The sequence below is a fragment of the Pelophylax lessonae genome (assembly GCF_965119305.1).
Source record: "Pelophylax lessonae genome assembly, chromosome: 3".
NCBI lineage: Eukaryota > Metazoa > Chordata > Amphibia > Anura > Ranidae > Pelophylax > Pelophylax lessonae.
In genome coordinates this window covers 309,554,918-309,567,144 of record NC_138770.1, presented here as the reverse complement: position 1 = coordinate 309,567,144, position 12,227 = coordinate 309,554,918, and the positions used below count along the sequence as shown (strand labels likewise).

General features: G+C 42.7%; 1 protein-coding gene across 1 annotated transcript in view; it reads left to right on the top strand.

Moving 5' to 3' along the window:
- Positions 1-12,227, top strand: part of LOC309549344 (alkaline phosphatase-like) — a 123,955-nt gene that overhangs the window by 22,911 nt on the left and 88,817 nt on the right. Inside the window, exons 2-3 of the mRNA XM_082249544.1 lie at positions 8,741-8,857; positions 9,641-9,756. Coding sequence (XP_082105670.1) covers positions 8,741-8,857; positions 9,641-9,756 — 233 coding nt within the window. The remainder of the gene's footprint in view (positions 1-8,740; positions 8,858-9,640; positions 9,757-12,227) is intronic.

Here is a 12,227-nt window from a genome sequence, read left to right as displayed (position 1 = left end):
ATCCACATCATGTTGGATATAATTTTCCTTTTCTTTCTTTTTATATACATATAATTAAAAAAAAATTTTTACAGCATTAGTTTTCACCTACATTGTATGAGATTCATCCTTTTATGGACATTACACGATAGACAACATATTGATCTATTCTCTCAATAATCTTACATGGCCCCATACTGTCTCAGCCCTAATATTTGTGAAATTATTGCCTATATACATCTCTGCTCCAGCTTTTTTGTATTAATCGTTTTTTCCCCTCTCTTCTTATCATGCATTACGTGTCATATCATATATGTACTATTGTTTGGCTGTTCAAATATGCCCTGATTGCATCTGTTTTGTTTTCTTTTTAATAGAATGAACTTTAAGGTATTTCGTACAAGCCGCGTTTTGTTTTCAGAACCTGCTCCTTGCATGTAAACACAGAGTTTGTTTTGTTTCGATGTCTCCCCTTGGTTCCGCCCCCACAGGTGTAGCTCCATACCACCCACAGAGTGGCGCTCACCCGACATAACTTCCCCCCGGCGCACAAAGGGGCGTTATTTGCCCCACTACCGGTCACCTGACCCCGCCGAGGGCGGAGACACGGGCCCGGATGTTGTGCGTCGGCGTGCCCGGAACGCACGTCGCGGCCAACCCACCGTGGGCGGCGCTTGTGCGTTCCGGACACGGGGGACCTCCATTGGTCTACACAGGCCCTGGGAGGAGTTTAGACGCAGGCTCCGGCGCATGCGCCGGCGTACTTAATGGCGGGCGGCGCTCTATTCAGAGCGCGCCGCCATTATTCAACTACACAGGGCTGTATAGGTAAGTTATCTCCTTCTTTACTTCTCCGGACACTGCAAACTACTTCTGGGATACTCGCACTTGCCATGGTTATCTTTTACCATCTACCCTTATACCTGGGCACCTTTTGGACTTATAACTGCACCACCATTTTCTCACCTGGTGATTTTTTATTCCCTGCCCTGCACCTGCTCTAATATTCCTCCTTGCTACTAGGTTTTCTTCTTCTTTTCTCTTGAATCACGTGATCTACGCTGGGAAATGAGGTCTTTTCCATCATTACTCTTGCTTTTTTACCTTTTATTCTCATACTTTATTACCTTTCACCCCATTGTGCTATATGTACTTACCTCCTCCTTTTTTGGCATGTTTTGTGTCAATAGGGACCCAGTGCTGGATACGTCCCAGCACTATATATATTTGGAGATATTTCTACTCTATTACAAATCTACAGGTAGTTATCATTAACAAAAATTTTTTTCTATATTATATATATCTTTTCCCATTTTCCACTTTAGTTCCCATTATGAGTACATTCTCATATAATTTTTCTTTTATTCTTTCTCCTTTCTCAAACCATCCAGACGACCTGTGTTTTTGACCCCGCTTTGGAGATCCTCGTGGGAATTTTGATCGGGGGGCTCTTTCTCACTGTCACCTGTAATAGCCATTATTTATTTGGCTTACAACCATCCAATCTCCCTTTGGAAGCCCATATAGATACATAAATTGTTTCAGGCCTATCTTTTATAGACCTAGCCAATTCGGCACATACTATTTGCGGCCAAAGACACCTGAAGGCGCTTTCTCTCACCCTTTAAGGCCCATCTACCTGGTCCTCCGTCCTGGAATCCATAGAGGTTTTGCATATCTGGTATGTAGTTATAGAGGCATCCTTGCTCCTCTTTACATCTAAATACACCAAACACTTTGTACAATGAGTCATGTTATGTATTATCTACTTTACTGTTAAACACATTTTTTAATTCTACGTCTACTATATGCACTATACTTACTGTTACCTTTTATGCTCCTAGTCTGAGCTCTGGTGTTTTCTGGACTATCGAGAAAGGCATTTGGACCGAAACGCGTCTAGTCCGATCCAGACACCTCAGACCCTCTCGGTTCCAAGACGTATTTATGACCATGTTTTTATCATACATGTTATTTTTGTTTTTGTATATTTCATTCTTGTAATATTTGTAATAAAATTTATACATTTTCATACTCAAGTCCTGGTTCTTGCCGTTTAAAGTCCCAATCCTCAGGGGTTTTCTATTGTTCAATATTTACTAGGGATGTTGGCAAGATTCCAGGGTTAAAACACAGACTCCGAATTTATCTTTTCTGATAGTTTATTTTGGTACGTAAGCGGGGTAATATAGTTGAGATTAGGAATTACTAGACCGCATTAATGTTAGAGGTGTTTATAGATAGTGGGGAGATATATAATACTAATAATTTAAGATACCCCCCTGAAGAGACATATAGTTGACGATGCGGGTATGGAATGATCTCTAAATATGTAGGAGTGTTAATTCTGTATAATTGGACAGTGTGATATTACTTGCTCCATTCTTGAACTGTTGTAATTTCTTTTTTTTTTGTTATTTGTGTTGGAAAAATAAAAGACATATTTGAAAAAAAAAAGTTCTTAGAGAGATGTGCAGGTCCATGCGCCCATTGGACGACTGCTGAATACATATATTTTAGTAAACGGGTTTTCCCTTTCATCTGTGTGAGCTGCCCCTTGCATAGAGGTTCGGTATAGCCTGTCAGATGGCACATGCACTACCAAAGGCATCTGTCCTGGGAATTCACTCTCCTCTTCGGCCACTTTTCTTTGGTTTGTTGCTGCTTGCTTAGCCGCTATATTCGCCAAGTAGTTCCCTCTGGCTTCTTGAGAATTCAGTCTGCCATGTGCTTTAACCTTCAAGGCAGCCACTTGTTCAGGCAGGAATAGTGCATCCATTAAATCCTTGATTAGCTGGGTTATGTTTCACCGGTGTTCCAGCCGCTGTCAGGAACCCTCTAGCCACCTGTGTGGTACTTGCCTCCTTCGTCTGCATATCTGGAGTATTATAGGGGGTCTTCTTCACCTTCTCCTTCTTGTTCTTCTCCTTCTTCTCCTTCTTGTCCACCCTCAAAAAATGGCAGAAGGGTGGCCGGGTTGAGAGTGAGATACCTTTGGAGGGTAACATTGTCCGAGATGAGTAGAGCACATTGAAGTCTAAGATGTCTTGCCTTTGACAGGTGTCTGGGCTGCACCTGATCCAGGATGGCAGCAATGTCTTGCGGTGCCAGAAGAAACGGGGGTGTGCTAAAACGAGGTCTGAAGTCTTGTCCAAAACAGCTTAAACAGGAAGGGCCACCCCTAGCCACGGGGTCCAAGTGGCAAGAATAGTACCCAATCAGTCTGAGCCTGTTGCCATGGGCCTGAACCAGTACTCTTGTGGCATGTCCCTCTCTCTCCGAGACAAATAGCTTGAAAGGCTTCTCATAGTTCCGGAGGTCGAGGGCGGAGGCCATGGACAGAATTTCTTTCAGAAGTTCAAAGTTGGTGAGGGCTTCTGGGGATAGTAGGAAAGGATTGGTCTTCAGGGCATCATACAGGGGTCGCATCAGAAGGGATGCATCGGGAATCCAGGAATGGCAATAGGAGATCAGTCCCAGGAAGGATGGAGGGATGGGATGGAGGATATCTGACCCATTGGCACTGGAATGGCCCTGATTGCAGCGACTTGTTCTTGGGTAAGATGTCGTGTGCCTTCTGAGATGCAGTGACCAAGAAAGACCACTGTGCCTTTGCACCACTGGATCTTGTGTTTTGTGGCTTTGCAGCCTTGTTCGGCCAAGTAGCAAAGGAGGCTCTCAGAGCGAGTTGATGCCTCTTCTTGGGTGTCCGCACAAAGCAAGAGATCATCTACATACTGGAGGAGCACAACCTCTGGGTGGAGTTGGATCCATGTGTCTAAAATGGATGTCATTGCCTTGGCATATCGGGATGGGGAATGTTGGGCTCCTTGAGGCATTGCATTCGGAAGTACAGGGTATCAGAGCTTCATTAGACACAAGGGTCTCGACCTATGTTGAAATAGCTACGGATTGAGCTGGCTTCAAAGGGTTTTGTGGCTTACTGGGCAGGAGTGCCTCAGGTTTCAGTTGCACCATGACTGGTGGTACTTTTAAGGGACTGATGTCTTCCGGTCCTGTGGAGCATAAGCACGCAGGGATACTGTCAAGTACTTCCTGTGGTATTGAACCTGGAGTTGTCCCTTCATGAAGTGTCATCACGAGAGGCAGAGAACACAAAGCAGATGTGTCTTCTAAGGATAGAGGAGTATGTAGCTGCACTCCTCCTTCAGGTGTGAAAATGAGCGAGGCCTGTAGTCTGGACAGCACATCAACTCCTAGCAGATTCAAGGGGCATGTAGAAGACACCATAAATCTGGCAAGCAAGTCAGGGTATGTTCCCAGTTGGAGTGGCTCAGTAAGGGGACTGGAGCGGGGCATCCCATCCACACCCACACAGGAAACATCAACAGTGGAAAGGAAAGTATTAGACTATTTCTCTGGTTTGCGGCTTGACAGCCCGTCTGAGCATTGCCCTCTGCTGAGAATTCCTCATGACGCAGAAAGAACTTCACTTCTTCTCTGCGTGGGCCCCACTTCTGCAAGTTATCAAACATCAGCTGATCAAAGGGCAGGGATCGTTCATTGCCGCTCCAAATTTCTGCCAGATCTCGGCATGTTGTCTCCGGGGTTATTGGGACTTCGGTTAATATTTGTTCATTGTTGCTTAGAGACACTGTTAACATTAATATCATTTGAGGACACTGTCATAAGGGGTGACACGGGTTTGCCCATTTCCTAGTGGGAGTTGGGGCGTGGTGGTTGTTGTTGTTGTCCATCATGGCGATCCTTGTCTTGTCTGGGATGCCTTGGGGCTCTGCATTCTCTTCTAAAGTGTCCTTGTTTCCCACAGTTATAGCTGGTGATCCTTTCCTTGGTACTGGACAGGGGTGGTGGTCGAGTGTAGATCCTGCTTTAATTTGACATAGACTATTCAAATCTTTCCTGGCAGCTGAAAAAGTTTGTTGTATCCGCACTATCCTGCGGTAGAAGGCATGGGCTGTTTTTCTGGGTCAGGCAGACTTGTCATTAAGGTCGCTGCTTGTGAAGGGGGAAAAGCGACATACATCATCGGTACCCCTTCTGGGAACTGTGAGTCCGGGGCCGGATTGGGGGTTAGATCAGCCGTGCCCTTGTCACCTGTGGTTAGTCGTCCCAGTTGGATGTTTCTCCATCACTAGTATATTGGACCTGTAATCCGGGGAGAATGGGAGTGTGGTAGGAACCATCGATCCTGATTTAGAACAGGGAGAACTGAATAGGTGGGTATAGGCCTTTGTTAGACCTTCCTGGTGTACCAAGATGGCCGCCAACAGGAAGTGTACTAGGTTGGGCAGGAAGTGAGGACATGGGTGTACTAAGATGGCCGCCAACAGAAAGTTGTCACAGTGGGTTGTCCCCCCCCAACTCATCTGTCCATATGTGCCTTGGACTCTTATGTGCTGTACGTTAGATGGGTGATGGATATTCCATCACCCCCCTTGCCACAGGCTTTGCACATAAGGAAGTCAGGAAGTTTCAAATGAAAATAAAGGCAAAAGTTTTTTTTTTTTTTTTTCCATTTTGGATAGAGTAAGGGAATGTTACAACCCCTGTCATCTTTATTTTTTGCCATCTGTGTTCTATTGTGTTGATTTCCCTTCATTTCCTGTCAAATAGCCAAAACAGGACATGAGAGGAAATTCCTTTCAAAGTGAGGGAACTCCCATGTGTCACCAACAGGGCTTTTTTTTTCAGCAGGAACACAGGGAACGCAGTTTCGACACCTCCAACACAGAATGTATGTAATGGCAAGGGGTGCTGCGATATGCTGGAGGGTCTATTGATATTGGCTGCTGGGGAATCTATTGTTGAGAAAGGGGTCTATTATTGCTGGGGTTGTCTTATGTTGCAGGGGGTCCAATTGTTGCTGGGTGGGATCTACTGTTGATTGAGAGGTCTATTGTCGCTGGCTGCTTGAGGTTCTATTAATGCTGGCTGCTGGGAGATCAACTGCTGGCTGGCTGGTAGGGGTTGGACAACAATTGGTCTCCCAGCAGCCAATGCTGGCTGGTAAGAGACCTATTGTTCCTAGGGTGGATCTGTTGTTGCAGATTGTGTATTGTTGCCCGGGGATCTATTGTTACTTGGGGAGTTAGTATTGCAGGGGATCTATTTTACTGCATTTCTTATTATCATTAACAAATTCCATACAAATTACTTAGCACCACAAAATGATACTTGATACAGTTTTCTATTAAAGGGGCAGTACTGGGAAGTGGGTAGGAGGTGGGAACAAAGGACAGAACTTGGAGAAGGGTAGGGGGTGGAGACAAGGGGTGACTTAGGGTACCTATTCTCTGAGAAAAAAAGCCCTGGTCAACAGGGTCACTGAAACTAGTTTCCCCCATTGGAAGATTTCACCCCTATTAGTGTTCTGGTGACAACCCAAAATTCAGGATTTTCTTTTCCATTTAAGGGTAAACAGAAAAATAGCGAGAGTGACTCTTCCTAACGGGGGCACAGACAGACAATAAAAAACTGACAGGTGTTCTAATCCCTCTTCACTCCAAAATGAAAAAAAAGTCTTGCCTTTAGTTACACTTTAATGTTTGTAGTCATTCCTCATAACTGAAGTCCTCCAGCCCCCCTTATTAGCTTTGTTGCCCTTCTGTGGACTCTCTACAGTTCAAGGACATCTTTCCTGAGGATTGGTGAACAGAACTGGTCAGCATACTCAAGTAGTAGCTGAACCAGAGTTTTGTACAGTGGTAGAATTATATTTTTTTATCTATATACTAAATACCCTTTTTAATGCATGCTAAAAGTCCTCTGGCCTTGCTTGCAGCTTGGCACTGCATGCTTTTGTTGAGTCTATGATCTACTACGACCTCCAGATTCTTTTCTATACTCAGGTCCTCCAGGCCCCCCCCCCCCCAATTATGTAACTTGCATGCATTTTTTTAGCTCCCAAATGCACTGCTTTACATTTGTCTACATTGAACCTCATCTATATACCATACTTTTAGATGTAGCTCAATCCAAATAAATAAACTCTGTTAATTCAATTGAACTGCGCTACATCTAAATATATGGTATTTGTATGTAGAGGTGTAGTAAAAAACACTGGGTGATGTTTTAGCAGCAATCACAGTTTTTGGTTATATTGTAAATGATTATTTAACTGCGCTGATTTGTTTTTGCATATATTGAATCTTATCTGCCATACACCTGCCCATCCCTCTATTTTAACTATGTCTTCTGGTAAATTTGCTATATCCTGTTGTGAAGTTATTGCTCTGATTAGCTTTGTATCATCAGCAAACACTGATATTGAACTATTTATTCCAACCTCTATATTGTTTATGAACAAGCTAAACTGAATTGATCCCAGAACAGAACCCTGGGGCACCCTGCTCACAACTCCAGAGCATTCAGAAAAGATGCCATTAATCACTACCCCCTGAATGTGCTCCTGCAACAAGTATTCTATCAAGGTACATACCATATCATCGATGCTAAAAGACCTTAATTAGCAAATTCTTAGATATACTCCCTTATCATTTCTTCCAATACTTTACATACTATTGATGTTAGGCTGACTGGACTGTAATTTCCGGGTATATCACTTTTTCTTTTTTGAATATTGACACCTACATAACGCATTAACACGGTCAAAAAATGTATCCTTTTCTTTACATTAATAGAAGTCAAATATTGCTAATGTGAATAACATGATAGTCACTTACTCACGCTATAAGGTCAGAACAGGATACTACAGTGGTAGGGTCACAGAGTTTAAAGGCTGGTACTATTGCATGCAGACACTATAAAATACCTAAGCACAGAGCACTCAAGGTCTTTAAGTTCACGTCTAGGCAAAACATATGAGATATTAGAAAAGCAACATGATCCATATTGGGCACTTTGAGCAATCTGTCAATAAACTATATGATAAACACATCATTGTAAACATCACATGTAACATAAAGCGTTATTAACTATACAGCTTTAACAAGTGGCTGACTAGTAAGAGAATAAACAACATGAAACCATATAGATAAAATCGCTATTTTAGGTGCATTGATAGCTCAGATTCTTATCATACAGGAATGTGAACCTGGTGACTATATGATAATTGCTGTCTCTGAAAATCTCAAAGTCTTCAAAAATAGGTGATCTGTACTTAGATACATGAACTACACAAGGTACAATACACCTGTCTGTGAACTCTCTGACATATTCACTCGTTCTGGGCTGTTCTGTCTATTAGGATGATATCCTATGTGGCAATCCTAGAATACAGTAACAAAGATAATTCTCTTATACAACTTTTATAGTTGCAAGACAGCGAGGGACACACTATAGAAATGGATCAGCAGTAGAAATGAAGAGAAGCTTGTTACTAGTGCTGTTTTTCAGGGCAAGGATTTCATAAATGAAATACCTTTCAGTCACACTGATCAAGACCCCAGAAATAATGCCTGGGATAGCAGGATAGCCATCCTAATAGTCCCTGCCTTTTCCAGCTTTGACAGACAGGACAATGTGTTTTGTAACCAGAACAAAGAGCAGAACTCTTTAATTCATTTCAGTTCAAGAGTTACTGTATTACTTACACTGGTCCAATGGGGACAAATTGAACAATGGTGATTTAAGGTACAAAAAAAAAAAAGACTGGTATATTTTTTGTATATAGTTAAAGATGAATGTAATTATTTGAGAATCAAATTGCATTACAAAGTAATTATCAGAGGTTTAGGGATTACTATGTCATGATTGAACAAAAAATTGGAAAAGTAATATTATGTTCTAATGGGATTTTTGGTTGCTTGTATTTCAGAGGCCGAAAAAACACCTAAGTACTGGAATGATCAGGCCAAGGAAACATTAACAAATGCCATCAAACTGCAACCCAATACCAAAAAAGCAAAGAATCTCATCATGTTTCTAGGAGATGGTAAGTGCAAAGAAAATACATACAGTGCATCTGGAAAGTATTCACTTTTTCCACATTTTGTTATGTTATAGCCTTATTCCAAAATTGATTAAATTCATTATTTTCCTAAATATTCTACAAACAATACCCCACAATGACAATGTGAAAGAAGTTTGTTTGAAATCTTTGCAGATTTATTAAAAATAAAAAAAATCACATGTACATAAGTATACACAGTCTTTGCTCAATACTGTGTCGAAGCACCTTTGGCACCAACTACAGCCTCAAGTCTTTTTGCGTATGATGCTACAAGCTTGGTACACCTATTTTTAGGCAGTTTCCCCCATTCCACTTTGCCGGACCTCTCAAGCTCCATCAGGTTGGATGGGGAACGTCGGTGCACAGCCCTTTTCAGATCTCTCCAGAGATTTTCAACCACGTTCAAGTGTGGACTCTGGCTGGTCCACTCAAGGACATTCACAGAGTTGTCCCATAGCCACTCCTTTGTATCTTGGCTGTGTGCTTAGGGTCGTTGTCCTGTTGGATGATGAACCTTTGCCCCAGTCTGAGGTCCAGAGTGCTCTGGAGAAGGTTTTCATCAAGAATGTCTCTATACATTGCTACATTCATCTTTCCCTCGATCCTGACTAGTCCCCCAGTTCCTGCTGTTGAAAACCATCCCTACTAATCTATCTAAAGAAAACCAATATGACATTTTTTTGTTATAAAAGTGTTATAATAGTGATATGGTTATAGTCTCTATTTTCTGCATCCATCTCTTTATTGCTTGACATTTTGTAATAGGAATGGGTGTCACCACAATATCTGCAGCTCGTATATACCAGGGACAATTGGAAGGGCAGCCTGGAGAGGAAAATATATTGGAGATGGAGAAATTTCCTTATGTTGCACTTTCTAAGGTAAACAGTGCTGTAAACCTCTTACAGCATCCTCATATATTATTGTCATATCATGATTCCTGTGGTTCTTATTTTATTATTATTATGTTATATTTAAATATTTACTTGCAAAAGTGTGTCCAATCACTGCAGGGAGTGGAATACACTATACACGCTATATCACACCCTACTGTGCACTCCACATTTAGCATTTATTTCCGTGTACCCTATACACTCAGTCCACTCCACTGGACGAGGCCGAGCTCAGCTGCCTAATAATCAGCCGGCTCTGAAACTGCACATGTGCAGAACAGAGTCGGGGAGAAGCCATAAAGTTTGCAAGCACTCTTCTTCTTTTTATGGACATTTACAGACAGGAGGAAAGTGCTTTTTTTTTTTACAAACTACGGTATTTGTAATTGTCCATCTGCCTATGTTTCCTGCTCTAAATGCCCAATCTCCTCTGTTCTGCCTGTTTCCATCTCCCCATGTCCCATGCTCTGCTTCGATCTCCCTTGCTCTGTCCCCATCTCACCAATCACCATTTCTTATACTTTGTCCCCATATCCTTTGCTCTGTCCCCATGTACTCTTCTGTGACTGCCCCCGTGTCCCCTTCTGTCTCTATCTCTCTATGTCCCTTGCTCTGTCCCTATGGCCCCATTATGTCCTCATGTTTTCATCTCTCCTGCGGAATCCATGATGTACAGTCAACGGACTGTATAATAAGAACCATGTAAGCACGTTGCTCTACCTTTCACTGTGGCTGCAGGATTCCTCAATAGCATTCCTGCTGCCCTTGGTCTCACTCGGCCCCTCCCCCTCATCTCATCCATACCTCCAGTTCAGAGGCTGAGGTTTACACAGCCTGGGTCTGTGCTGGCTATCGCCATGCGTTATGCCTCACCTGAGCTGCCAATATTGCCTAAGATGGCAGCAGGGGCCCATTACAATTGTCAGGCACCCCCCCCTAGGTGGCGGAACGCAAGGGCCCGCTCACTGAGACCCTGGCAGTTCAGCCACTGCTTGGCAGCCTAGTTTGTTGATGGTGGATATGGGGAGGGGCGAGGGCCCCCCTGTAGCGACGCCCCATTTCATCAAACATCCCAAAAATAAGAGGATTTTCCTCATTTCAGGACTGTTGGCGTTGCACTTCTATGTTACTTTGAACTGTTCTTTGGTACACAGGATTTATAGACAATTTTTGTGGATTGAATCACCACATGTATTTAGGCAGTGGGTTTGATGTAAAGGTTTATTTATTGAATTTCATAATCATTGCTGTAGTTCACAGTTTACATGTTTTGTTATGATTGAGTAGATCACTAGCAGTGCAGCACTTTTTACAAATATTATTTTTTTTGTTTGTGGAAACACAAATTGGTGTTGGCAGCAGCACATAATTAAGCATTTTTTGTTAGCATTGCTACTTCTTTTCAGTTAATAGACACTACCTACCCGGTAACGCAGCACTGTACACTTTTGGCACTTTTCCACTGCAAGTACCGGCTCGGCTCCACTCGGCCCTGCTTGGCCCTGCTTTGCTCTGTTTGGTTTTCCACTGCATGGTACCGCATGGTACGATGTTGGAACGATTCGGTACGGTTTGGTACGGTTTGCTTTTCCACTAAAGTAAAGTGGGTGGGATAAGAACGATTCCCTGACCAATCAGTGGCTAGTAGTGACAAACAGTCAAGGCTGCATGCAAAGGATTGTGGGATATGGTACTGGTACGGCCCTCTTGGAACCACAACTGAAGTGGTACTGTTTAACTGAGCCGTACCGTTCAGTTCCATGTAGTGGAAAAGCGCCGCCGTACCGTACCGAACCGAACCGAACCGTTCCAACACCGTACCATGCGGTACCATGCAGTGGAAAAGCGCAAAAGCGAGCCGAACCGTTCGGTTTCATGCAGTGGAAAAGCGCCATTTGATAACTGCTTCTCTGTTGCTGTACTCCAGCAGTACTCTGGTTTCTAATTTAAAAAATGCATTCAACATCTCAGATTTACACTACTGATACTTGGATAATTGCTGCCACATGCTGCTGACAGGCTGTGTCTGCTGTTTTAACTTTTTCACATTTTCAGATCTTAGAAGAATACTACTGTGTCTGAGATTTACACTACAGACCAAAGTGTTAGTGCATTTTGAAAGTTATTTTCACAATAGGCTATGAGTCCTGTTTTTGTTATTTAGAAAAAAAATAAATAAAAAAAAATAACATGTACTAATGGAAGGAGCTTCAAACCAAGTGAGAGACGAGTCCAAATTAATTTAGTGGTTTACAGCCAATGCGTTTTGGGGGCCAGAAAACACTCCCCCTTCATCAGGTCTTTGATTAAATTAAGAAAATTGGACATAAAATAGGGCTTGCCTATATGAATCCATGTAGGAAAGTTAATTGCTGGACTAAGAAAGTTATTAGCCAACGGCATCTGCGTGAACAGTCAAGATAATCGGATAAAAATAACAAAAGCGGTTTTTGTTATTT